This window comes from Drosophila biarmipes, unplaced genomic scaffold (assembly GCF_025231255.1).
Source record: "Drosophila biarmipes strain raj3 unplaced genomic scaffold, RU_DBia_V1.1 ptg000005l, whole genome shotgun sequence".
Classification (NCBI taxonomy): domain Eukaryota; kingdom Metazoa; phylum Arthropoda; class Insecta; order Diptera; family Drosophilidae; genus Drosophila; species Drosophila biarmipes.
The window spans coordinates 3,475,417-3,502,045 of NW_026114527.1; the positions used below are offsets into that span (position 1 = coordinate 3,475,417).

A 26,629-nucleotide genomic window follows, 5' to 3' on the forward strand; every position below is an offset into this window, starting at 1 on the left:
CCCCGTTATCAGATGCGTAGTAGTCGCGAGAATGCACATTTGTACAGGAGGATAATAGGATGTCAGTTATCATATCGCAAATCTTTGGAAGCGGTTATGCGGCCGCACGCCCTTAGAAGCCCTTTCTGGTCTAGAAAGTGGTTCAAGGAGAGCATTGAGCTTGACTCGGACACCGGACGCTTTTTACGCTTCATTAGCAAAATATCTGCGCTGAGTGCCAAGAATCATGAGCCGTTCAGCGGGGACAAGTTCTTGGGCCTCCAGACGGACTTCTGGAATCGGCAACGGTTTCCTACATCGCTGGACAAAACCCGCGAAGCTCTATCTAACTTGGAAAAGCGATCTAGGATGTCTTCTGACGAACTGGACTCGTGGCTGTTGCAATCAAATTGGGCCATGCCACCAAATAGGGTTATCTACCAGTTCTTGAAGGGGAACTCCCCGACTAGCCAAGTCAGCTGTATTAGGTTCAGATTGAACATGTGACGAATTGGCTGCATCTGTAGACTGGGTAATCTTTGTTACTCGATTGGCGACGAATGATGTCCACTAGCATGCTGACTGGCTAACCATGCAAGCACAATCGTGGAATCGGGCCAAAAATGGAGTTTCGAGGACAGCATCTTCAGTTGGGGAGAATGGATTCGGCCATCTCGGATAGCAAAAGAGCTCCACACAGTTCTAGCCTGGGATGCGACACATTTTTGATTGGTGCTACGCGCGTCTTGGCCATACATACACATAGATCGCAGTACCGCACACCTTTTGAGAGGCGGCACAGAATCCATAATGTTCTACCCGGAATTCTGGGCGGAAGGAAACGCATCTGGAAATTCGGACTTGATCTAGGACCGTGTACCTTTGGAAAAAATCGCTTCACTTTTTGCACAGCTCAAGTGGAAGTTCATCGTCCCACCCTAGCTCCTGAAGCCAAATCTCTTGCATGAAGATTTTGGCATACACAAAAAATGGAGCTGGCCAGCCTGCTGGATCAAACAACTTGGCAATTTGGGAAAAAACCTGGCGTTTTGTGGTGAAGGTTCACGTTGTCAAAACTAGTGGGACGAAGAAAAATTTATCGAACGTCGCTTTCCAACGTTCGCCGAGAGTTTTGGCTGCACTTTTAGTGACGATCTCTAGAAAGTCTGTGTTTAGAAGATGCTCGTTGTGGATATGAACTAAGATTTCCTTGTGGTTGGAGGTCCACGTTCTTAATGGAAACCCCGCGGAATCTAGGGCACTTTGTAGCTCCCCAACAATGAGCTGAGCGTCCTCTGCGAAGTCAGCTCTTGCCTAAACATCATCGACATACATGATATTGCGAATGACATCGCTAGCTCTGGGATGGATCAGCTGCACGTCTGTCGCCAGCTGTTGCAGAAATCTAAGCGCACAGTTGTCCAAACGTTACCGTCTTGAGCTTCAAATCTCGGATATACCCCCCGCCGGTCGGAATAAAGTTCGTTGGAACGGGGTGTGTTTTGGGTCTACCCAGATTTGTCGGTACATCTTCTCGATATCGGCACTATAGACGTTTCGAAAATAATGCCATTTTAGATTTTGGATAGTTATGTCGGAGTGTAAGAGCATGAAGCATGTCATTTTGGCTGACCCCATATTCTGAAAGGCTGGAAGCGTTAAATTCTACCGGTTGTACTTTCCGGATTGTGCACGGAGTAATGCGGAAGGTAATATCTGTTAGCATCATGGGTGGGATGTATCTCTCTCATATGGTTGAAATCGAGATATTCTTGTATCACGGAGAGACACTTAGATTTCTTTTGACTGTTTAACGAACACGGCAATGTGTGCGGCTATCTGGCAGCGTACTCTGCCTACAGGGTCGGCTGTGCTCAGGGAAAATGGGAGTGGGGTTTTGCGACCTAGAGAACCGCGCCGTCACGTAAACTTAAATAGTAGACAGAGTGGGAACTATTGACTAACTAAACCAAAGCCCAAAGAATCTAATTTTATACTAGTGTGGGGAATTGCAGATTCCATTTTATTCCTCTTCAAAACCCATCAAACCTTGCATAGGCTGTCAATGCGTATGTGGCCAATGATCGGACCAAAATTTAATTAAAGATAAGTTGCCCATTCTGTATTCTGTGTATTCTGAGTGAACTACAAAATATTATTAGTTAACAGTCAATCTAAGGCCAAATATACATACTGTACCCGTATAATAAGCTTAATTTCTATAAAATTTAAATCTATTCTAACAACTACAAAAGCGATGCAACAGTCAGATCGGCTGCTGAGATCGGGGGTGAATCCTTAGCTCCGCTATACGCTCGTGATGGCTAACCATCAGTCCGGGGTTAGGCTACTCGCAACTGGTCAGGATAATATGGCGAACAACACGTGTATCAATCTAGGAACTGCAAACATAATAACTAACTGGTCAAGGCTGGATTTACTTTTATTTGCCTTAAGTTTTCCCTACGTCTCACAACGGTTGGAAAGCTTGGCTCGAAACTTAAATTTACAGTCCGGCTCCACGTGTTGGCAGCCAGAGTGGGCCAAAACGGGCACCAGGCGATTTGATCAATTAGCGCTGCGCACTCCTAATTCCGTTTATCAATTAGTACACATTTATTGAAAACTATTAAATTCCTTGTGCTCACCTAATTATTTGTTCAAATTACGCCAGCCCCTTTGGGCGTTTGAAAATAGCTTTGTGGTGGTTTACTTATTAGTCTTTTGTCTTGTTGGGCCGTTATTAAGCCCGAAGTTGTGCTATATATAAACACCTGAAATAGCACTCCTTTGCAAAATTCGATTAGAATTAAAACGCGTGTGTTTCGGACGAGAGATCAGAAATAAGAGAACGAAGAAACGCAAATGGCGAGCGCAAGCCCTCTGAAAAGCAGTGTTAGAAATACTAAATTATCGTTTGGTATTTTCTGGGATGTGTGGTTGGCAGAAGGTTGCGGAACCGGTAGCGCTATTTTATATTAAAAAAAATACAAGAATCTTTTCCTAATAATTTAACACCACTGCAACTGTCCCTTTTAAGGCGTTGCTCATTTCTAAAAAATTGGCGCCAAGGATCTGGAATATCCAAGAGCGGACTTGACGTTTTCGGAATCACGGAACGGAAGGCTTACGACATACCTGCCGCTATTGTCTCTTGTAGTCGTGTGAAGGAAATATTCTTCACAGGTCACAATCGATGCTTTTGCCACTTTTACTGGCAGACCCTTCCCCTCCCAAAATTTGATGAGCAGTTTACCAAGGGAGGTGTCAGCCGCGTGGGAAATCGTATTTTGACGCAGACACTGGTCCTGTTAGATCCAGCCGAAACTTGTTTCTTGATAGAGAAGAGAGCCACAGATAATCGGTCGGGTACCGCTTAAGAGAATGGATGGAAGTAAATCGGCCCCGATTTTGCGTGCTTTCGTAAAACTTTGGATCCGCTAGTAGAAGTTCGGGAAGCTCCCGGAGAAAATGATGCGGAATCGGACCTGATAGAAGATTTCCCGCTAGTTGCGGAAGAACGTAGGCACTCGTACTTAACTGCAAGCTAGTCCGATTTGGCGAACAAATAGTAAATTAACAGAGTTTTTTGGATCTAGCGGAGACTGTATGGTTTTTGCCTGATACCTGAGCTTGGATAACTTGATGAGGCAATTTAAATAAGTTGAAGAGCTGCACAGTGATAAAGGTTGCCTCAAACCATAAATCTATCAGCGCACGAGCTTTAAAATTGGAACCCAGGTGACAAATATCGATTATTGCGGTGCCCAGTAAAACTGATCTTTACCCGGTAGCACCGGTAGCCTCGTGAACGGATGTATTTGGTCTTAGTCTGGGTGACGAAGTCAGATTGGCATGTGAAGCAGTTGTGAGTGCTTTCACAATCACGCAGCTAATATCCTCTTGAAAAACAGTTCAGACACAGCCTGTTATCTTTTATGTAATCGGACCGCTCATCGACAGACATTCGGAGAAAACGGGGGCACGTAAACCAGAAAACAATCCCCGTTATTGATATTGATTGCGCACATTTCTAGTGCCTCGAGGCACCCTTGGATGGTGGCTGGCTAGCTGTTTACTAACAATCGTTTGTTTTCGAAACGCTCAGTTAGGTTTGCCCAAGCTAACCATCGTTAGTAAGAGGCGCCTTGGAATCTATGGTGTGTGCGTCGCCGCTCGTTTTGGCGTTAAGATGAAATCTACCGGCGCTAGCCTCGAATTGATAATATAAATGGCCGTAAACAGATCTCTAAAAGTTTGCCAGCGAAGATAAACACCGGTGAATACCTCGGTATAGCACGGAGGAAGCCGGCAACCTGACAGAATATATGTCTGGGAAGGATCAGCTGGCGCTGGGGAAGGTTGTGGAGTTTGCGTTATCACATCTGCTATCTGGGGGCCGCACCTTTTGTATGCGCTGTAGCAGTAGCCGGACTTAGCCTCAAGAACTGGCATGCTCTCAACTGCACTTTCTCCGGATGCTACAATGCACGTGGTACATGCATCATACTCTATTTTGACACGGACCTATACCTCTCTGATTTGGTCTCGGCGAATATTGAGGATGGATAGCGTAGGGGAGACCGGCAAAATAATGTTTATAAGTGAAATAAATTGGTTTAGGGCGAGTTCGGCAGCCGTGGCAGTCATTTTTGTGCTGGCTTGCGTATTCTTTCGATAAAAGAAGGAGTCTTTTTGGGAGGTGGCGAATTTACCTCTTTAATTCTGAATTAAATCAATATAACCTCTGCAAGGGTATAAAATATGATCTTTTCCGAAAGTTGGTATAACATTTTTGATTTAGCAAAAACTTAAGAACACTACAAAAGAAGATATTAACTTAAATTACTTATGGGGGTACATTTCAAGTCATTCACTAGCTCGGAAAGTAACGTATTCTACATTTAAGTCAGATTTTAGGTTTATAAATGCCCACACAAGGCAGCACTCATCTGGGTATTTTAAATTGAGAACAATAAATATTTGGAAGAAAATTTCATCGCTTCTTTATATATTACGCAATTCGTAAAATTCTCGTAATATTCGAACCAAAACATTTCATCACGCCACCTTCACCCTCGCACCCATTTATTAATAAATGTGTGTAAACAGCTTGCAGCAGGTCTTCTTGTTTTGGTTTCTTTTTGAACATAATGGAGAGACGCAAAAAAGAAAATCAGGCCGAAGGTTGTCTCTTTGAGATCCACGGGCTCGCAGATTATAAGATACAGAAAGAGAGTAATCTCCGAAGATTAGCCTCTCCTTGTTGCACGACCGCTATTATCAGCACTCTTCTACGCTGCGCCGACTTCTTTACTAACGGCGACAGCGGCATACAGTTTTCGGAAGAAAAAAAAAACAAAAAACTGTGTTTGACGTCTGACATGTCACGGCGAGCATACTGCGATTCTGAAGGGTATATCTGCAATTCATTTGTATGAGTTATTTATTTTTTAGAAATTTATATTTTATAACAAAATTTTTTATTTTTGATAGCAATTATTCAATTTTTTGGCGTAAGAATAATTGAAGGGTTAGGGTATTCATTTTTAGAAAAGAAACTTTAAAACAATTTTGTTTTTTGGTAACCCATTTTTTTAAGAAAACAATTACTTAATTTAGGGGAATTTTTTCTTATTTAGTTCATGGAAACCATTTCCTACATTTAAGAAAATCTTTCTTTGTTTAAAAAAACTTTCTTGATTTTAGCAAAACTTCCTAAGCTTGAGAAATAACTTTCTTGTATTTAGAAAATCGAAATTTTATTTGCGAAAGAGGAGCCGTGCCGCGCTAGTTCGGAGACGCCATTTCCTAAGCTCCAGCGGTGGATCCTCGACTCCACGTCGCTGTCGGAGCCGACTACAGGATCTGGAACGCCTCGCCCTGAGATCCGCCGCAAGGTTTGGGTGCTTTTTGTATTTCCTTGCACCTATGTTGTCGCCATGTAGAGACCATGGAGAATTCCTGGAGTTTTTTTTATAGTATCCTTTGGGAATCGTTGGAGGTATTCTTGAACCCTTTTCGTAGAATCCTTTGGGAATACTTGGAGTTATCCTTGGGCTTTTTCCTCAGTATGCTTTGAGCATTCTTGGAGTTATCCTTGGACTCTTTTCCTAGTATCCCCTGAGCATCCTTAGAGTTATCCTTGTCTATAGACAACTTTTTAAAAAATATAGAAACAAATATCTTATAAAAATTTCACATTTTTATACATTTTACAAATTTTTTTCTAATCAAGAACGGAAGGTTACTTCGGCAATACTTATTTTGTATACCCTTGCAGTTATAAAAAATAATCAACGTTAGTAACACCATGTATAATTTGTAAGGATTGTTGCTGGCTTCGTTGATGTTAAAACAAATAAGAAAAAACGGTATAATCGAGTGCCTCGACTATCAGATACCCGTTACTCAGCTTAAGGGAGCAAATGAGAAATGGAGATATATAGCCAGCAAAGCGATATTTTAGGGCGCCACCTACCGGCTATTACTGTATATGCTATGTGGGCGGCAGACAGATTTTAGCTTTTAAACCGTTCTTGGGCGTTGGAATCGGCGAGGCACATTTTTTATGGGTCAATCGATAGGTATTGATGAGACAAACACAATTCAGATAAAATTTTGATCTTATCATAATATTTTTGTGGGCGTTAGAGTGGGCGTGGTACCTCGCTGAAACAAACTTGCGCTGCGCAGGAAGCCCAGGAATCTGCATGCCAAGTCTGTCTGCCCTAGCTACTATAGTTTTCGAGATCTCAGCGTTCATAGGGACAGACAGACAGACGGACAGATGGACAGACAGACATCAGCTATTGATCCTGATCAAGACTATATATACTTTATAGGGTCGAAAACGCTTGCTTCTACCTGTTACATACTTTCCGACGAATCTAGTATACCTTTTTACTCTACTAGTAACGGATATAAAAATATGTCATTATTATACCCTTGCAGAGGTTATATTGATTTGAGTCAGAAGTTTGAAACGCAGTAAACGAGACCTTTCCGACCCCATAAAGTATATATATTCTTGATCTGGATCACTAGCCGAGTCGATCAAGCCATGTCCGTCTGTCCGTCCGTTTCTCAGTTTTAAAGCTATCGGGCTGAAACTTTTTTAAAAGTCTTCTTTCTATTGCAGGTAGTATATAAGTCGGAACCAGCTGGATCGGACAACTATATCTTATAGCTCCCATATGAACAATCGGGGAAAAAATTAAAAAAAAAAATAAAACTTCGGTGTTCTTTACCATATAACCTCCTAAGCTTGGAAATAACATTTTTTAATTCGTTTTAATTTCGAATTAAATTTGATCAAGGGTATACAAACTTCGGCTTGCCTAAGTTTACTTCCTTTCTTGTTTCTCTAACCGCTCCTCTGACAACTATATGTTAGAGTCGCCCGATTTTTTATTAATTTTAATTCGAAATTCCTAATAATATAAAAAATGATATTCTCAATACTATAAGATAATATGTCAAAAAACCGAAGTTATACTTTTATTCATATTATTTTCTCATTTACCGATCCTTCCTATGACTGCTATATGATATAGTCGTCCGATTTTGATAAAATTTAATTCAAAATTCAGAACTAATTAGAAAATGTTATTTCCAAGCGTTGGAGGTTGTATGTTAAAAAAAAGACAGAGATATAATTTTGTCATATTATTTTTTAATTATTATTAATTGATCTTCCGATTTTGATCAAATTTAATTCGAAATTCAGAACAAATTTAAGAATGTTATTTACAAGCTTAAAAGGTTAAATGTTAAAAACTCAAAATATAATTATAATTTTATGTTTTCCGACTAATTTGCCGATCGTTCCTATGGAAGCTATATGATATAGTCGTGCGATTTAGATAAAACTTAATTCGAAATTCAGAACCAAATTAAAAATTTTATTTCCAAGCCTAGGAGGTTATATGTTAAAAAACACAGAAGAAATAAATTTGCCATATTATTTTACACTAATTTTCCGATTGTTCCTATGGCAGCTATATGATATAGTCGTGCGATTTTGATAAAACTTAATTCGAAATTCAGAACCAAATTAAAAATTTTATTTCCAAGCCTAGGAGGTTATATGTTAAAAAACACAGAAGATATAAATTTTCCATATTATTTTACCACGATAAATTGTAAATCAAAATGCAAAACTAATTAAAAAATGTTATTTCCAAGCGTATGAGGTTACATGTTAAAAAGCACCAAAAAATATATTTAAAAAATTTTGTTTCCTAAATTTCTATGAGACTTATATACTAATATCCGTTTATATACTATCCGTTATATACTACTATGACTTTTGGGAATGTTTCCGCACCATAGCTTTAAGACTGAGAGACTACTTTGCATAGAAACGGACGGAAAGACGGTCGGACAGACGGACATGGCTAGATCGACTTGTCTATTGATGCTGATCAAGAATATATATACTTAAGGTGTCGGAAACGTCTCGTTTACTGCGTTGCAAACTTCTGACTCAAATCAATATAAAGTATAAAATATGATCTTTTTCGAAAGTTAGTATAACATTTTTGATTTAGCAAAAACTTAAGAACATTAAAAAAGAAGATATTAACTTAAATTACTTATGGGGGTACATTCAAGTCATTCACTAGCTCGGAAAGTATCGTATTCTACTTTTAAGTCAGATTTTAGGTTAAATCAAATAAACACTGTTTGATAAATGCCCACACAAGTCAGCACTCATCTGTACGGGAATTTTAAATTGAGAACAATAAATATTTGGAAGCAAATCTCAACGCTTCTTAATATATTAGGCAATTCGTAAAATTCTTTTAATATTCGTAAAATATTCCGGATAGGTACACGAAGATGATGAAATTGTATATATGTGTATACTTTAACTTCAATATTCCCGAAGACATGGAAAAATGTCCGTGTCCTTGGTATCTGTAAACATAATATCATTTTGTTAAAATAGAAAAATTTTGTTTTCGTATGCGTTCTATACTTTAAATGTTTAAAAATGTATTATAAAATTTTGTAAATAGTATTTGTTAATCATACCTTCTTAGAACATTTGAAAAAGCTGTGCTTGATAACTCAATACTTTGATAACACTATGTAAGTTTATAATTCAGTTAATAAATAAAGGCATGTGTTTAAAAATATGTTTTAGGTTGATTTGAGTTCATGCTAACCATTTCCTACATTTAAGAAAATCTTTCTGTATTTAAAAAATACTTTCTTGATTTAAACAAAATTTCCTTGGCTTCAGAAATAACTTTCTTGTATTTAAAAAAAAACTTTAATCGCCATTTTCTAAAATATACGGTAAAACTTGTTTCGAGTGTTAGGTTGCTCAGGCCGCCCGTTCTACGGCCACCTCCTGGGGCGGGACCAAGGCTCGGTCGTGTACCTTGGTGTGGGTAGGTACGCCAGATGCTACCACAGCTGCTGCTCCTCGTCGGCCCTCCGCCACTGGACTTGCCATCCCGGACTTGCCACCCCCGATCTCCTCCATCTCTATGAGTCGCCGCTCCTCACTCCTTCGTTGCGCCTCTAACTTTAGGAGGAATTCCAACGTGGCCGCCTCTACGACCTTGACTTGGCTACGGGGAGTCCGCTGATCTAGGGGCGGCTCCTTGCTGGCCCACTCGACCCGTGCCGCGGAGACGTCATTTCCTAAACTCCAGCCTTGGATCCTCGACCTTGCACTTATGTTGTTGCCTTGAATAGCCCTTGGAGAATTCCTCGAGTTTTGTCCGTAGTATCCTGACAATCCTTTGAGGTATTCTTGGACTCTTTTCATAGTATCCTTTAAAAATACTTGAGGTTATGCTTGGGCTTTTTCCTCAGTATGCTTGGAGTTATCCTTGGGCACTTTTCTCATTATCCCTTAAGCATCCTTGATGTTATCCCTCTATAGACATTTTTTAAAGAAATAAAGAAAAATTCTTCAAAAAACAAAGTTCACATTTTTATACATTTTAGAAATTTATTTCAAATAAGTTTGTATACCCTTGCAGTTATAAGAAATAATCAACGTAAGTAACACCATGTGAAATTTTTAAGAATTGTTGGTGGCTTCATTGATACTAAAAAAAATTATTTCATTTTCTCTCTTACACCTATATGTTGGAGTCGTCCGATTTTTATTAATTTTAATTCCAAATTCTTAAAAATATAAAAAATTATATCCAATATTGTGAGATAATATGTCAAATAGCCCCAAAGCTATAATTTGTTTCAATTTTCCGATCGTTCCTATGACAGCTATATGGTCTAGTCGTCCGATTTTGATCAAACTCAATTCAAAATTCAGAACTAATTAAATATCTTATTTCTAAGCTTAGGAGGTTATGTGTCAAAATTCGTTTCATATTATTTTCCCACCAATTTTCCGATCGTTCCTATGACAGCAGATCGTAAGTTGTCTCTCTGAGATCAACGGGCAGGCAAGTTATAAGATACAGAAAGAGAGGAATCTCCGAAGCTTAGCCTCTCCTTGTTGCACGACCGCTGTTATCGGCACTCTTCTACTCTGCGACGACTTCTTTGCTAACGGCGATAGCGGCATACAGTTTTCGGAAAAAAAAAACAAAAAAGGTTTTTGACGTCGTGATGTCACGGCGAGCATACTGCGATTCTGAAGGGTATATCTGCAATTCATTTGTATGAGTTATTTATTTTTTAGAAAACGTTTATATTTTCTAACAATATTTTTTATTTTTGATAGCAATTATTCTATTTTTTTGGGTAAGAATAATTTAAGTGTTAGGGTATTCATTTTTAGAAAAGACACTTTTTTCAGAAAACAATTACTTAATTTAGGGGCATTTTTTCTTATTTAGTTCATGGAAACCATTTCCTACATTTAAGAAAATTTTTCTTTGTTTAAAAAAACTTTCTTGATTTTAGCAAAACTTCCTAAGCTTCAGAAATAACTTTCTTGTATTTAGAAAATCGAAATTTTATTTGCGAAAGAGGAGCCGTGCCGCGCTAGTTCGGAGACGCCATTTCCTAAGCTCCAGCGGTGGATCCTCGACTCCACGTCGCTGTCGGAGCCGACTACAGGATCAGGAACGCCTCGCCCTGAGATCCTCCGCAAGGTTTGGGTGCTTTTTGTATTTCCTTGCACCTATGTTGTCGCCATGTAGAGACCATGGAGAATTCCTGGAGTTTTTTATAGTATCCTTTGGGAATCGTTGGAGGTATTCTTGAACCCTTTTCGTAGTATCCTTTGGGAATCCTTGACGTTATCCTTGGGCTTTTTCCTCAGTATGCTTTGAGCATCCTTGGAGTTATCCTTGGACTCTTTTCCTAGTATCCCCTGAGCATCCTTAGGGTTATCCTTGTCTATAGACAACTTTTTAAAAAATATAGAAACAAATATCTTATAAAAATTTCACATTTTTATACATTTTACAAATTTATTTCTAATCAAGAAAGGAAGGTTACTTCGGCAATACTTATTTTGTATACCCTTGCAGTTATAAAAAATAATCAACGTTAGTAACACCATGTATAATTTGTAAGGATTGTTGCTGGCTTCGTTGATGTTAAAGCAAATAAGAAAAAACGGTATAATCGAGTGCCTCGACTATCAGATACCCGTTACTCAGCTTAAGGGAGCAAATGGGAAATGGAGATATATAGCCAGCAAAGCGATATTTTAGGGCGCCACCTACCGGCTATTACTGTATATGCTATGTGGGCGGCAGAAAGATTTTAGCGTTTCAACCGTTCGTGGGCGTTGGGGTCGGCGAGGCACATTTTTTCTGGGTCAATCGATAGGTATTGATGAGACAAACACAATTCAGATAAAATTTTGATCTTATCATAATATTTTTGTGGGCGTTAGAGTGGGCGTGGTACCTCGCTGAAACAAACTTGCGCTGCGCAGGAAGCCCAGGAATCTGCATGCCAAGTCTGTCTGCCCTAGCTACTATAGTTTTCGAGATCTCAGCGTTCATACGGACAGACAGACAGACGGACAGATGGACAGACAGACATCAGCTATTGATCCTGATCAAGACTATATATACTTTATAGGGTCGAAAACGCTTGCTTCTACCTGTTATATACTTTCCGACGAATCTAGTATACCTTTTTACTCTACTAGTAACGGATATAAAAATATGTCATTATTATACCCTTGCAGAGGTTATATTGATTTGAGTCAGAAGTTTGCAACGCAGTAAACGAGACCTTTCCGACCCCATAAAGTATATATATTCTTGATCTGGATCACTAGCCGAGTCGATCAAGCCATGTCCGTCTGTCCGTCCGTTTCTCAGTTTTAAAGCTATCGGGCTGAAACTTTTTTAAAAGTCTTCTTTCTATTGCAGGTAGTATATAAGTCGGAACCAGCTGGATCGGACAACTATATCTTATAGCTCCCATATTAACAATCGGGGAAAAAATTAAAAAAAATATAAAACTTCGGTGTTCTTTACCATATAACCTCCTAAGCTTGGAAATAACATTTTTTAATTCGTTTTAATTTCGAATTCAATTCGATCAAGGGTATACAAACTTCGGATTGCCTAAGTTTACTTCCTTTCTTGTTTCTCTAACCGCTCCTCTGACAACTATATGTTAGAGTCGCCCGATTTTTTATTAATTTTAATTCGAAATTCCTAATAATATAAAAAATGATATTCTCAATACTATAAGATAATATGTCAAAAAAACCGAAGTTATAATTTTATTCATATTATTTTCTCATTTACCGATCCTTCCTATGACTGCTATATGATATAGTCGTCCGATTTTGATAAAATTTAATTCAAAATTCAGAACTAATTAGAAAATGTTATTTTCAAGCGTTGGAGGTTGTATGTTAAAAAAAAGACAGAGATATAATTTTGTCATATTATTTTTTAATTATTATTAATTGATCTTCCGATTTTGATCAAATTTAATTCGAAATTCAGAACAAATTTAAGAATGTTATTTACAAGCTTAAAAGGTTAAATGTTAAAAACTCAAAATATAATTATAATTTTATGTTTTCCGACTAATTTGCCGATCGTTCCTATGGAAGCTATATGATATAGTCGTGCGATTTTGATAAAACTTAATTCGAAATTCAGAACCAAATTAAAAATTTTATTTCCAAGCCTAGGAGGTTATATGTTAAAAAACACAGAAGATATAAATTTTCCATATTATTTTACCACGATAAAATGTAAATCAAAATGCAAAACTAATTAAAAAATGTTATTTCCAAGCGTATGAGGTTACATGTTAAAAAGCCCCAAAAAATATATTTAAAAAATGTTGTTTACTAAATTTCTATGAGACTTAAATACTAATATCCGTTTATATACTACCTGCAATAGAAAAATGACTTTTGGGAATGTTTCAGCACCATAGCTTTAAGACTGAGAGACTACTTTGCATAGAAACGGACGGAAAGACGGTCGGACAGACGGACATGGCTAGATCGACTTGTCTATTGATGCTGATCAAGAATATATATACTTATGGTGTCGGAAACGTCTCGTTTACTGCGTTGCAAACTTCTAACTCAAATCAATATAAAGTATAAAATATGATCTTTTTCGAAAGTTAGTATAACATTTTTGATTTAGCAAAAACTTAAGAACATTACAAAAGAAGATATTAACTTAAATTACTTATGGGGGTACATTCAAGTCATTCACTAGCTCGGAAAGTATCGTATTCTACTTTTAAGTCAGATTTTAGGTTAAATCAAATAAATACTGTTTGATAAATGCCCACACAAGTCAGCACTCATCTGTACGGGAATTTTAAATTGAGAACAATAAATATTTGGAAGCAAATCTCAACGCTTCTTAATATATTAGGCAATTCGTAAAATTCTTTTAATATTCGTAAAATATTCCGGATAGGTACACGAAGATGATGAAATTGTATATATGTGTATACTTTAACTTCAATATTCCCGAAGACATGGAAAAGTGTCCGTGTCCTTGGTATCTGTAAACATAACATCATTTTGTTAAAATAGAAAAATTTTGTTTTCGTATGCGTTCTATACTTTAAATGTTTAAAAATGTATTATATAATTTTGTAAATAGTATTTGTTAATCATACCTTCTTAGAACATTTGAAAAAGCTGTGCTTGATAACTCAATACTTTGATAACACTATGTAAGTTTATAATTCAGTTAATAAATAAAGGCATGTGTTTAAAAATATGTTTTAGGTTGATTTGAGTTCATGCTAACCATTTCCTACATTTAAGAAAATCTTTCTGTATTTAAAAAATACTTTCTTGATTTAAACAAAATTTCCTTGGCTTCAGAAATAACTTTCTTGTATTTAAAAAAAAACTTTAATCGCCATTTTCTAAAATATACGGTAAAACTTGTTTCGAGTGTTAGGTTGCTCAGGCCGCCCGTTCTACGGCCACCTCCTGGGGCGGGACCAAGGCTCGGTCGTGTACCTTGGTGTGGGTAGGTACGCCAGATGCTACCACAGCTGCTGCTCCTCGTCGGCCCTCCGCCACTGGACTTGCCATCCCGGACTTGCCACCCCCGATCTCCTCCATCTCTATGAGTCGCCGCTCCTCACTCCTTCGTTGCGCCTCTAACTTTAGGCGGAATTCCAACGTGGCCGCCTCTACGACCTTGACTTGGCTACGGGGAGTCCGCTGATCTAGGGGCGGCTCCTTGCTGGCCCACTCGACCTGTGCCGCGGAGACGTCATTTCCTAAACTCCAGCCTTGGATCCTCGACCTTGCACTTATGTTGTTGCCTTGAATAGCCCTTGGAGAATTCCTCGAGTTTTGTCCGTAGTATCCTGACAATCCTTTGAGGTATTCTTGGACTCTTTTCATAGTATCCTTTAAAAATACTTGAGGTTATGCTTGGGCTTTTTCCTCAGTATGCTTGGAGTTATCCTTGGGCACTTTTCTCATTATCCCTTAAGCATCCTTGATGTTATCCCTCTATAGACATTTTTTAAAGAAATAAAGAAAAATTCTTCAAAAAACAAAGTTCACATTTTTATACATTTTAGAAATTTATTTCAAATAAGTTTGTATACCCTTGCAGTTATAAGAAATAATCAACGTAAGTAACACCATGTGAAATTTTTAAGAATTGTTGGTGGCTTCATTGATACTAAAAAAAATTATTTCATTTTCTCTCTTACACCTATATGTTGGAGTCGTCCGATTTTTATTAATTTTAATTCCAAATTCTTAAAAATATAAAAAATTATATCCAATATTGTGAGATAATATGTCAAATAGCCCCAAAGCTATAATTTGTTTCAATTTTCCGATCGTTCCTATGACAGCTATATGGTCTAGTCGTCCGATTTTGATCAAACTCAATTCAAAATTCAGAACTAATTAAATATCTTATTTCTAAGCTTAGGAGGTTATGTGTCAAAATTCGTTTCATATTATTTTCCCACCAATTTTCCGATCGTTCCTATGACAGCAGATCGTAAGTTGTCTCTCTGAGATCAACGGGCAGGCAAGTTATAAGATACAGAAAGAGAGGAATCTCCGAAGATTAGCCTCTCCTTGTTGCACGACCGCTGTTATCGGCACTCTTCTACTCTGCGACGACTTCTTTGCTAACGGCGATAGCGGCATACAGTTTTCGGAAAAAAAAAACAAAAAAGGTTTTTGACGTCTGACATGTCACGGCGAGCATACTGCGATTCTGAAGGGTATATCTGCAATTCATTTGTATGAGTTATTTATTTTTTAGAAAACGTTTATATTTTCTAACAATACTTTTTATTTTTGATAGCAATTATTCTATTTTTTTGGGTAAGAATAATTTAAGTGTTAGGGTATTCATTTTTAGAAAAGAAACTTTTTTCAGAAAACAATTACTTAATTTAGGGGCATTTTTTCTTATTTAGTTCATGGAAACCATTTCCTACATTTAAGAAAATTTTTCTTTGTTTAAAAAAACTTTCTTGATTTTAGCAAAACTTCCTAAGCATCAGAAATAACTTTCTTGTATTTAGAAAATCGAAATTTTATTTGCGAAAGAGGAGCCGTGCCGCGCTAGTTCGGAGACGCCATTTCCTAAGCTCCAGCGGTGGATCCTCGACTCCACGTCGCTGTCGGAGCCGACTACAGGATCAGGAACGCCTCGCCCTGAGATCCGCCGCAAGGTTTGGGTGCTTTTTGTATTTCCTTGCACCTATGTTGTCGCCATGTAGAGACCATGGAGAATTCCTGGAGTTTTTTATAGTATCCTTTGGGAATCGTTGGAGGTATTCTTGAACCCTTTTCGTAGTATCCTTTGGGAATCCTTGACGTTATCCTTGGGCTTTTTCCTCAGTATGCTTTGAGCATCCTTGGAGTTATCCTTGGACTCTTTTCCTAGTATCCCCTGAGCATCCTTAGGGTTATCCTTGTCTATAGACAACTTTTTAAAAAATATAGAAACAAATATCTTATAAAAATTTCACATTTTTATACATTTTACAAATTTATTTCTAATCAAGAAAGGAAGGTTACTTCGGCAATACTTATTTTGTATACCCTTGCAGTTATAAAAAATAATCAACGTTAGTAACACCATGTATAATTTGTAAGGATTGTTGCTGGCTTCGTTGATGTTAAAGCAAATAAGAAAAAACGGTATAATCGAGTGCCTCGACTATCAGATACCCGTTACTCAGCTTAAGGGAGCAAATGGGAAATGGAGATATATAGCCAGCAAAGCGATATTTTAGGGCGCCACCTACCGGCTATTACTGTATATGCTATGTGGGCGGCAGACAGATTTTAGCTTTTAAACCGTTCTTGGGCGTTGGAATCGGCGAGGCACATTTTTTCTGGGTCAATCGATAGGTATTGATGAGACAAACACAATTCAGATAAAATTTTGATCTTATCATAATATTTTTGTGGGCGTTAGAGTGGGCGTGGTACCTCGCTGAAACAAACTTGCGCTGCGCAGGAAGCCCAGGAATCTGCATGCCAAGTCTGTCTGCCCTAGCTACTATAGTTTTCGAGATCTCAGCGTTCATAGGGACAGACAGACAGACGGACAGATGGACAGACAGACATCAGCTATTGATCCTGATCAAGACTATATATACTTTATAGGGTCGAAAACGCTTGCTTCTACCTGTTACATACTTTCCGACGAATCTAGTATACCTTTTTACTCTACTAGTAAGGGATATAAAAATATGTCATTATTATACCCTTGCAGAGGTTATATTGATTTGAGTCAGAAGTTTGAAACGCAGTAAACGAGACCTTTCCGACCCCATAAAGTATATATATTCTTGATCTGGATCACTAGTCGAGTCGATCAAGCCATGTCCGTCTGTCCGTCCGTTTCTCAGTTTTAAAGCTATCGGGCTGAAACTTTTTTAAAAGTCTTCTTTCTATTGCAGGTAGTATATAAGTCGGAACCAGCTGGATCGGACAACTATATCTTATAGCTCCCATATTAACAATCGGGGAAAAAATTAAAAAAAATATAAAACTTCGGTGTTCTTCACCATATAACCTCCTAAGCTTGGAAATAACATTTTTTAATTCGTTTTAATTTCGAATTAAATTTGATCAAGGGTATACAAACTTCGGCTTGCCTAAGTTTACTTCCTTTCTTGTTTCTCTAACCGCTCCTCTGTTAGTTATAATTTTATTTGTTAGAAGTTATAATTTTATTCATATTATTTTCTCATTTACCGATCCTTCCTATGACTGCTATATGATATAGTCGTCCGATTTTGATAAAATTTAATTCAAAATTCAGAACTAATTAGAAAATGTTATTTTCAAGCGTATTTTTTAATTATTATTAATTGATCTTCCGATTTTGATCAAATTTAATTCGAAATTCAGAACAAATTTAAGAATGTTATTTACAAGCTTAAAAGGTTAAATGTTAAAAACTCAAAATATAATTATAATTTTATGTTTTCCGACTAATTTGCCGATCGTTCCTGTGGAAGCCATATGATATAGTCGTGCGATTTTGATAAAACTTAATTCGAAATTCAGAACCAAATTAAAAATTTTATTTCCAAGCCTAGGAGGTTATATGTTAAAAAACACAGAAGATATAAATTTTCCATATTATTTTACCACGATAAATTGTAAATCAAAATTCAAAACTAATTAAAAAATGTTATTTCCAAGCGTATAAGGTTACATGTTAAAAAGCCCCAAAAAATATATTTAAAAAATGTTGTTTCCTAAATTTCTATGAGACTTATATACTAATATCCGTTTATATACTATCTGCAATAGAAAAATGACTTTTGGGAATGTTTCAGCACCATAGCTTTAAGACTGAGAGACTACTTTGCATAGAAACGGACGGAAAGACGGTCGGACAGACGGACATGGCTAGATCGACTTGTCTATTGATGCTGATCAAGAATATATATACTTATGGTGTCGGAAACGTCTCGTTTACTGCGTTGCAAACTTCTAACTCAAATCAATATAAAGTATAAAATATGATCTTTTTCGAAAGTTAGTATAACATTTTTGATTTAGCAAAAACTTAAGAACATTACAAAAGAAGATATTAACTTAAATTACTTATGGGGGTACATTCAAGTCATTCACTAGCTCGGAAAGTATCGTATTCTACTTTTAAGTCAGATTTTAGGTTAAATCAAATAAATACTTTTTCATAAATGCCCACACAAGTCAGCACTCATCTGTACGGGAATTTTAAATTGATAACAATAAATATTTGGAAGCAAATCTCAACGCTTCTTAATATATTAGGCAACTCGTAAAATTATTTTAATATTCGTAAAATATTCCGGATAGGTACACGAAGATGATGAAATTGTATATATGTGTATACTTTAACTTCAATATTCCCGAAGGCATGGAAAAGTGTCCGTGTCCTTGGTATCTGTAAACATAACATCATTTTGTTAAAATAGAAAAATTTTGTTTTCGTATGCGTTCTATACTTTAAATGTTTAAAAATGTATTATATAATTTTGTAAATAGTATTTGTTAATCATACCTTCTTAGAACATTTGAAAAAGCTGTGCTTGATAACTCAATACTTTGATAACACTATGTAAGTTTATAATTCAGTTAATAAATAAGGGCATGTGTTTAAAAATATGTTTTAGGTTGATTTGAGTTCATGCTAACCATTTCCTACATTTAAGAAAATCTTTCTGTATTTAAAAAATACTTTCTTGATTTAAACAAAATTTCCTTGGCTTCAGAAATAACTTTCTTGTATTTAAAAAAAAACTTTAATCGCCATTTTCTAAAATATACGGTAAAACTTGTTTCGAGTGTTAGGTTGCTCAGGCCGCCCGTTCTACGGCCACCTCCTGGGGCGGGACCAAGGCTCGGTCGTGTACCTTGGTGTGGTACAGATGCTACCACAGCTGCTGCTCCTCGTCGGCCCTCCGCCACTGGACTTGCCATCCCGGACTTGCCACCCCCGATCTCCTCCATCTCTATGAGTCGCCGCTCCTCACTCCTTCGTTGCGCCTCTAACTTTAGGCGGAATTCCAACGTGGCCGCCTCTACGACCTTGACTTGGCTACGGGGAGTCCGCTGATCTAGGGGCGGCTCCTTGCTGGCCCACTCGACCTGTGCCGCGGAGACGTCATTTCCTAAACTCCAGCCTTGGATCCTCGACCTTGCACTTATGTTGTTGCCTTGAATAGCCCTTGGAGAATTCCTCGAGTTTTGTCCGTAGTATCCTGACAATTCTTTGAGGTATTCTTGGACTCTTTTCATAGTATCCTTTAAAAATACTTGAGGTTATGCTTGGGCTTTTTCCTCAGTATGCTTGGAGTTATCCTTGGGCACTTTTCTCATTATCCCTTAAGCATCCTTGATGTTATCCCTCTATAGACATTTTTTAAAGAAATAAAGAAAAATTCTTCAAAAAACAAAGTTCACATTTTTATACATTTTAGAAATTTATTTCAAATAAGTTTGTATACCCTTGCAGTTATAAGAAATAATCAACGTAAGTAACACCATGTGAAATTTTTAAGAATTGTTGGTGGCTTCATTGATACTAAAAAAAATTATTTCATTTTCTCTCTTACACCTATATGTTGGAGTCGTCCGATTTTTATTAATTTTAATTCCAAATTCTTAAAAATATAAAAAATTATATCCAATATTGTGAGATAATATGTCAAATAGCCCCAAAGCTATAATTTGTTTCAATTTTCCGATCGTTCCTATGACAGCTATATGGTCTAGTCGTCCGATTTTGATCAAACTCAATTCAAAATTCAGAACTAATTAAATATCTTATTTCTAAGCTTAGGAGGTTATGTGTCAAAATTCGTTTCATATTATTTTCCCACCAATTTTCCGATCGTTCCTATGACAGCAGATCGTAAGTTGTCTCTCTGAGATCAACGGGCAGGCAAGTTATAAGATACAGAAAGAGAGGAATCTCCGAAGATTAGCCTCTCCTTGTTGCACGACCGCTGTTATCGGCACTCTTCTACTCTGCGACGACTTCTTTGCTAACGGCGATAGCGGCATACAGTTTTCGGAAAAAAAAAACAAAAAAGGTTTTTGACGTCTGACATGTCACGGCGAGCATACTGCGATTCTGAAGGGTATATCTGCAATTCATTTGTATGAGTTATTTATTTTTTAGAAAACGTTTATATTTTCTAACAATACTTTTTATTTTTGATAGCAATTATTCTATTTTTTTGGGTAAGAATAATTTAAGTGTTAGGGTATTCATTTTTAGAAAAGAAACTTTTTTCAGAAAACAATTACTTAATTTAGGGGCATTTTTTCTTATTTAGTTCATGGAAACCATTTGCTACATTTAAGAAAATTTTTCTTTGTTTAAAAAAACTTTCTTGATTTTAGCAAAACTTCCTAAGCATCAGAAATAACTTTCTTGTATTTAGAAAATCGAAATTTTATTTGCGAAAGAGGAGCCGTGCCGCGCTAGTTCGGAGACGCCATTTCCTAAGCTCCAGCGGTGGATCCTCGACTCCACGTCGCTGTCGGAGCCGACTACAGGATCAGGAACGCCTCGCCCTGAGATCCGCCGCAAGGTTTGGGTGCTTTTTGTATTTCCTTGCACCTATGTTGTCGCCATGTAGAGACCATGGAGAATTCCTGGAGTTTTTTATAGTATCCTTTGGGAATCGTTGGAGGTATTCTTGAACCCTTTTCGTAGTATCCTTTGGGAATCCTTGACGTTATCCTTGGGCTTTTTCCTCAGTATGCTTTGAGCATCCTTGGAGTTATCCTTGGACTCTTTTCCTAGTATCCCCTGAGCATCCTTAGGGTTATCCTTGTCTATAGACAACTTTTTAAAAAATATAGAAACAAATATCTTATAAAAATTTCACATTTTTATACATTTTACAAATTTATTTCTAATCAAGAAAGGAAGGTTACTTCGGCAATACTTATTTTGTATACCCTTGCAGTTATAAAAAATAATCAACGTTAGTAACACCATGTATAATTTGTAAGGATTGTTGCTGGCTTCGTTGATGTTAAAGCAAATAAGAAAAAACGGTATAATCGAGTGCCTCGACTATCAGATACCCGTTACTCAGCTTAAGGGAGCAAATGGGAAATGGAGATATATAGCCAGCAAAGCGATATTTTAGGGCGCCACCTACCGGCTATTACTGTATATGCTATGTGGGCGGCAGACAGATTTTAGCTTTTAAACCGTTCTTGGGCGTTGGAATCGGCGAGGCACATTTTTTCTGGGTCAATCGATAGGTATTGATGAGACAAACACAATTCAGATAAAATTTTGATCTTATCATAATATTTTTGTGGGCGTTAGAGTGGGCGTGGTACCTCGCTGAAACAAACTTGCGCTGCGCAGGAAGCCCAGGAATCTGCATGCCAAGTCTGTCTGCCCTAGCTACTATAGTTTTCGAGATCTCAGCGTTCATAGGGACAGACAGACAGACGGACAGATGGACAGACAGACATCAGCTATTGATCCTGATCAAGACTATATATACTTTATAGGGTCGAAAACGCTTGCTTCTACCTGTTACATACTTTCCGACGAATCTAGTATACCTTTTTACTCTACTAGTAAGGGATATAAAAATATGTCATTATTATACCCTTGCAGAGGTTATATTGATTTGAGTCAGAAGTTTGAAACGCAGTAAACGAGACCTTTCCGACCCCATAAAGTATATATATTCTTGATCTGGATCACTAGTCGAGTCGATCAAGCCATGTCCGTCTGTCCGTCCGTTTCTCAGTTTTAAAGCTATCGGGCTGAAACTTTTTTAAAAGTCTTCTTTCTATTGCAGGTAGTATATAAGTCGGAACCAGCTGGATCGGACAACTATATCTTATAGCTCCCATATTAACAATCGGGGAAAAAATTAAAAAAAATATAAAACTTCGGTGTTCTTCACCATATAACCTCCTAAGCTTGGAAATAACATTTTTTAATTCGTTTTAATTTCGAATTAAATTTGATCAAGGGTATACAAACTTCGGCTTGCCTAAGTTTACTTCCTTTCTTGTTTCTCTAACCGCTCCTCTGTTAGTTATAATTTTATTTGTTAGAAGTTATAATTTTATTCATATTATTTTCTCATTTACCGATCCTTCCTATGACTGCTATATGATATAGTCGTCCGATTTTGATAAAATTTAATTCAAAATTCAGAACTAATTAGAAAATGTTATTTTCAAGCGTATTTTTTAATTATTATTAATTGATCTTCCGATTTTGATCAAATTTAATTCGAAATTCAGAACAAATTTAAGAATGTTATTTACAAGCTTAAAAGGTTAAATGTTAAAAACTCAAAATATAATTATAATTTTATGTTTTCCGACTAATTTGCCGATCGTTCCTGTGGAAGCCATATGATATAGTCGTGCGATTTTGATAAAACTTAATTCGAAATTCAGAACCAAATTAAAAATTTTATTTCCAAGCCTAGGAGGTTATATGTTAAAAAACACAGAAGATATAAATTTTCCATATTATTTTACCACGATAAATTGTAAATCAAAATGCAAAACTAATTAAAAAATGTTATTTCCAAGCGTATAAGGTTACATGTTAAAAAGCCCCAAAAAATATATTTAAAAAATGTTGTTTCCTAAATTTCTATGAGACTTATATACTAATATCCGTTTATATACTATCTGCAATAGAAAAATGACTTTTGGGAATGTTTCAGCACCATAGCTTTAAGACTGAGAGACTACTTTGCATAGAAACGGACGGAAAGACGGTCGGACAGACGGACATGGCTAGATCGACTTGTCTATTGATGCTGATCAAGAATATATATACTTATGGTGTCGGAAACGTCTCGTTTACTGCGTTGCAAACTTCTAACTCAAATCAATATAAAGTATAAAATATGATCTTTTTCGAAAGTTAGTATAACATTTTTGATTTAGCAAAAACTTAAGAACATTACAAAAGAAGATATTAACTTAAATTACTTATGGGGGTACATTCAAGTCATTCACTAGCTCGGAAAGTATCGTATTCTACTTTTAAGTCAGATTTTAGGTTAAATCAAATAAATACTTTTTCATAAATGCCCACACAAGTCAGCACTCATCTGTACGGGAATTTTAAATTGATAACAATAAATATTTGGAAGCAAATCTCAACGCTTCTTAATATATTAGGCAACTCGTAAAATTATTTTAATATTCGTAAAATATTCCGGATAGGTACACGAAGATGATGAAATTGTATATATGTGTATACTTTAACTTCAATATTCCCGAAGGCATGGAAAAGTGTCCGTGTCCTTGGTATCTGTAAACATAACATCATTTTGTTAAAATAGAAAAATTTTGTTTTCGTATGCGTTCTATACTTTAAATGTTTAAAAATGTATTATATAATTTTGTAAATAGTATTTGTTAATCATACCTTCTTAGAACATTTGAAAAAGCTGTGCTTGATAACTCAATACTTTGATAACACTATGTAAGTTTATAATTCAGTTAATAAATAAGGGCATGTGTTTAAAAATATGTTTTAGGTTGATTTGAGTTCATGCTAACCATTTCCTACATTTAAGAAAATCTTTCTGTATTTAAAAAATACTTTCTTGATTTAAACAAAATTTCCTTGGCTTCAGAAATAACTTTCTTGTATTTAAAAAAAAACTTTAATCGCCATTTTCTAAAATAAACGGTAAAACTTGTTTCGAGTGTTAGGTTGCTCAGGCCGCCCGTTCTACGGCCACCTCCTGGGGCGGGACCCAAGGCTCGGTCGTGTACCTTGGTGTGGGTAGGTACGCCAGATGCTACCACAGCTGCTGCTCCTCGTCGGCCCTCCGCCACTGGACTTGCCATCCCGGACTTGCCACCCCCGATCTCCTCCATCTCTATGAGTCGCCGCTCCTCGCTCCTTCGTTGCGCCTCTAACTTTAGGCGGAATTCCAACGTGGCCGCCTCTACGACCTTGACTTGGCTACGGGGAGTCCGCTGATCTAGGGGCGGCTCCTTGCTGGCTCACTCGACCCGTGCCGCGGAGACGTCATTTCCTAAACTCCAGCCTTGGATCCTCGACCTTGCACTTATGTTGTTGCCTTGAATAGCCCTTGGAGAATTCCTCGAGTTTTGTCCGTAGTATCCTGACAATCCTTTGAGGTATTCTTGGACTCTTTTCATAGTATCCTTTAAAAATACTTGAGGTTATGCTTGGGCTTTTTCCTCAGTATGCTTGGAGTTATCCTTGGGCCTTTTTCTCATTATCCCTTAAGCATCCTTGATGTTATCCCTCTATAGACATTTTTTAAAGAAATAAAGAAAAATTCTTCAAAAAACAAAGTTCACATTTTTATACATTTTAGAAATTTATTTCAAATAAGTTTGTATACCCTTGCAGTTATAAGAAATAAACAACGTAAGTAACACCATGTGAAATTTTTAAGAATTGTTGGTGGCTTCATTGATACTAAAAAAAATTATTTCATTTTCTCTCTTACACCTATATGTTGGAGTCGTCCGATTTTTATTAATTTTAATTCCAAATTCTTAAAAATATAAAAAATTATATCCAATATTGTGAGATAATATGTCAAATAGCCCCAAAGCTATAATTTGTTTCAATTTTCCGATCGTTCCTATGACAGCTATATGGTCTAGTCGTCCGATTTTGATCAAATTCAATTCAAAATTCAGAACTAATTAAATATCTTATTTCTAAGCTTAGGAGGTTATGTGTCAAAATTCGTTTCATATTATTTTCCCACCAATTTTCCGATCGTTCCTATGACAGCAGATCGTAAGTTGTCTCTCTGAGATCAACGGGCAGGCAAGTTATAAGATACAGAAAGAGAGGAATCTCCGAAGATTAGCCTCTCCTTGTTGCATGACCGCTGTTATCGGCACTCTTCTACTCTGCGACGACTTCTTTGCTAACGGCGATAGCGGCATACAGTTTTCGGAAAAAAAAAACAAAAAAGGTTTTTGACGTCTGACATGTCACGGCGAGCATACTGCGATTCTGAAGGGTATATCTGCAATTCATTTGTATGACTTATTTATTTTTTAGAAAACGTTTATATTTTCTAACAATATTTTTTATTTTTGATAGCAATTATTCTATTTTTTTGGGTAAGAATAATTTAAGTGTTAGGGTATTCATTTTTAGAAAAGAAACTTTTTTCAGAAAACAATTACTTAATTTAGGGGCATTTTTTCTTATTTAGTTCATGGAAACCATTTCCTACATTTAAGAAAATTTTTCTTTGTTTAAAAAAACTATCTTGATTTTAGCAAAACTTCCTAATCTTCAGAAATAACTTTCTTGTATTTAGAAAATCGAAATTTTATTTGCGAAAGAGGAGCCGTGCCGCGCTAGTTCGGAGACGCCATTTCCTAAGCTCCAGCGGTGGATCCTCGACTCCACGTCGCTGTCGGAGCCGACTACAGGATCAGGAACGCCTCGCCCTGAGATCCGCCGCAAGGTTTGGGTGCTTTTTGTATTTCCTTGCACCTATGTTGTCGCCATGTAGAGACCATGGAGAATTCCTGGAGTTTTTTATAGTATCCTTTGGGAATCGTTGGAGGTATTCTTGAACCCTTTTCGTAGTATCCTTTGGGAATCCTTGACGTTATCCTTGGGCTTTTTCCTCAGTATGCTTTGAGCATCCTTGGAGTTATCCTTGGACTCTTTTCCTAGTATCCCCTGAGCATCCTTAGGGTTATCCTTGTCTATAGACAACTTTTTAAAAAATATAGAAACAAATATCTTATAAAAATTTCACATTTTTATACATTTTACAAATTTATTTCTAATCAAGAAAGGAAGGTTACTTCGGCAATACTTATTTTGTATACCCTTGAAGTTATAAAAAATAATCAACGTTAGTAACACCATGTATAATTTGTAAGGATTGTTGCTGGCTTCGTTGATGTTAAAACAAATAAGAAAAAACGGTATAATCGAGTGCCTCGACTATCAGATACCCGTTACTCAGCTTAAGGGAGCAAATGGGAAATGGAGATATATAGCCAGCAAAGCGATATTTTAGGGCGCCACCTACCGGCTATTACTGTATATGCTATGTGGGCGGCAGACAGATTTTAGCGTTTAAACCGTTCGTGGGCGTTGGAGTCGGCGAGGCACATTTTTTCTGGGTCAATCGATAGGTATTGATGAGACAAACACAATTCAGATAAAATTTTGATCTTATCATTAAATTTTTGTGGGCGTTAGAGGGCGTGGTACCTCGCTGAAACAAACTT

The 26,629-nt window shown here is 36.9% G+C and overlaps 1 protein-coding gene and 1 pseudogene across 1 annotated transcript; both read right to left on the reverse strand.

Moving 5' to 3' along the window:
- Positions 1–321: 321 nt before the first annotated feature.
- LOC127011680 (uncharacterized) lies at positions 322–4,434 on the reverse strand (annotated as a pseudogene).
- Positions 4,435–11,022: 6,588 nt separating this feature from the next.
- Positions 11,023–25,172, reverse strand: LOC127011681 (uncharacterized). The gene is made up of 4 exons (XM_050889687.1): positions 25,132–25,172; positions 14,351–14,893; positions 11,178–11,320; positions 11,023–11,092 (listed from the first exon to the last, which is right to left on the reverse strand). Exons 2-4 carry the CDS (start codon positions 14,780–14,782, stop codon positions 11,023–11,025), a joined length of 645 nt encoding a protein of 214 aa, XP_050745644.1. The 5' UTR covers positions 14,783–14,893; positions 25,132–25,172.
- Positions 25,173–26,629: the final 1,457 nt, after the last annotated feature.

What these genes read in the sequence shown, in the direction of transcription:
- LOC127011681 (XM_050889687.1), bottom strand. Translation starts at nt 14,782, where the DNA reads ATGAAAAGAGTCCAAGAATACCTCAAAGGATTGTCAGGATACTACGGA. An exon ending in TCCCGCCCCAGGAGGTGGCC is followed by an intron (nt 11,321 to 14,350) that starts GTAGAACGGGCG and finishes TTTTTTAAAAAG; the next exon opens with TTGTCTATAGACAAGGATAA. An exon ending in CAAAGGATACTACGAAAAGG is followed by an intron (nt 11,093 to 11,177) that starts GTTCAAGAATAC and finishes GCGACAACATAG; the next exon opens with GTGCAAGGAAATACAAAAAG.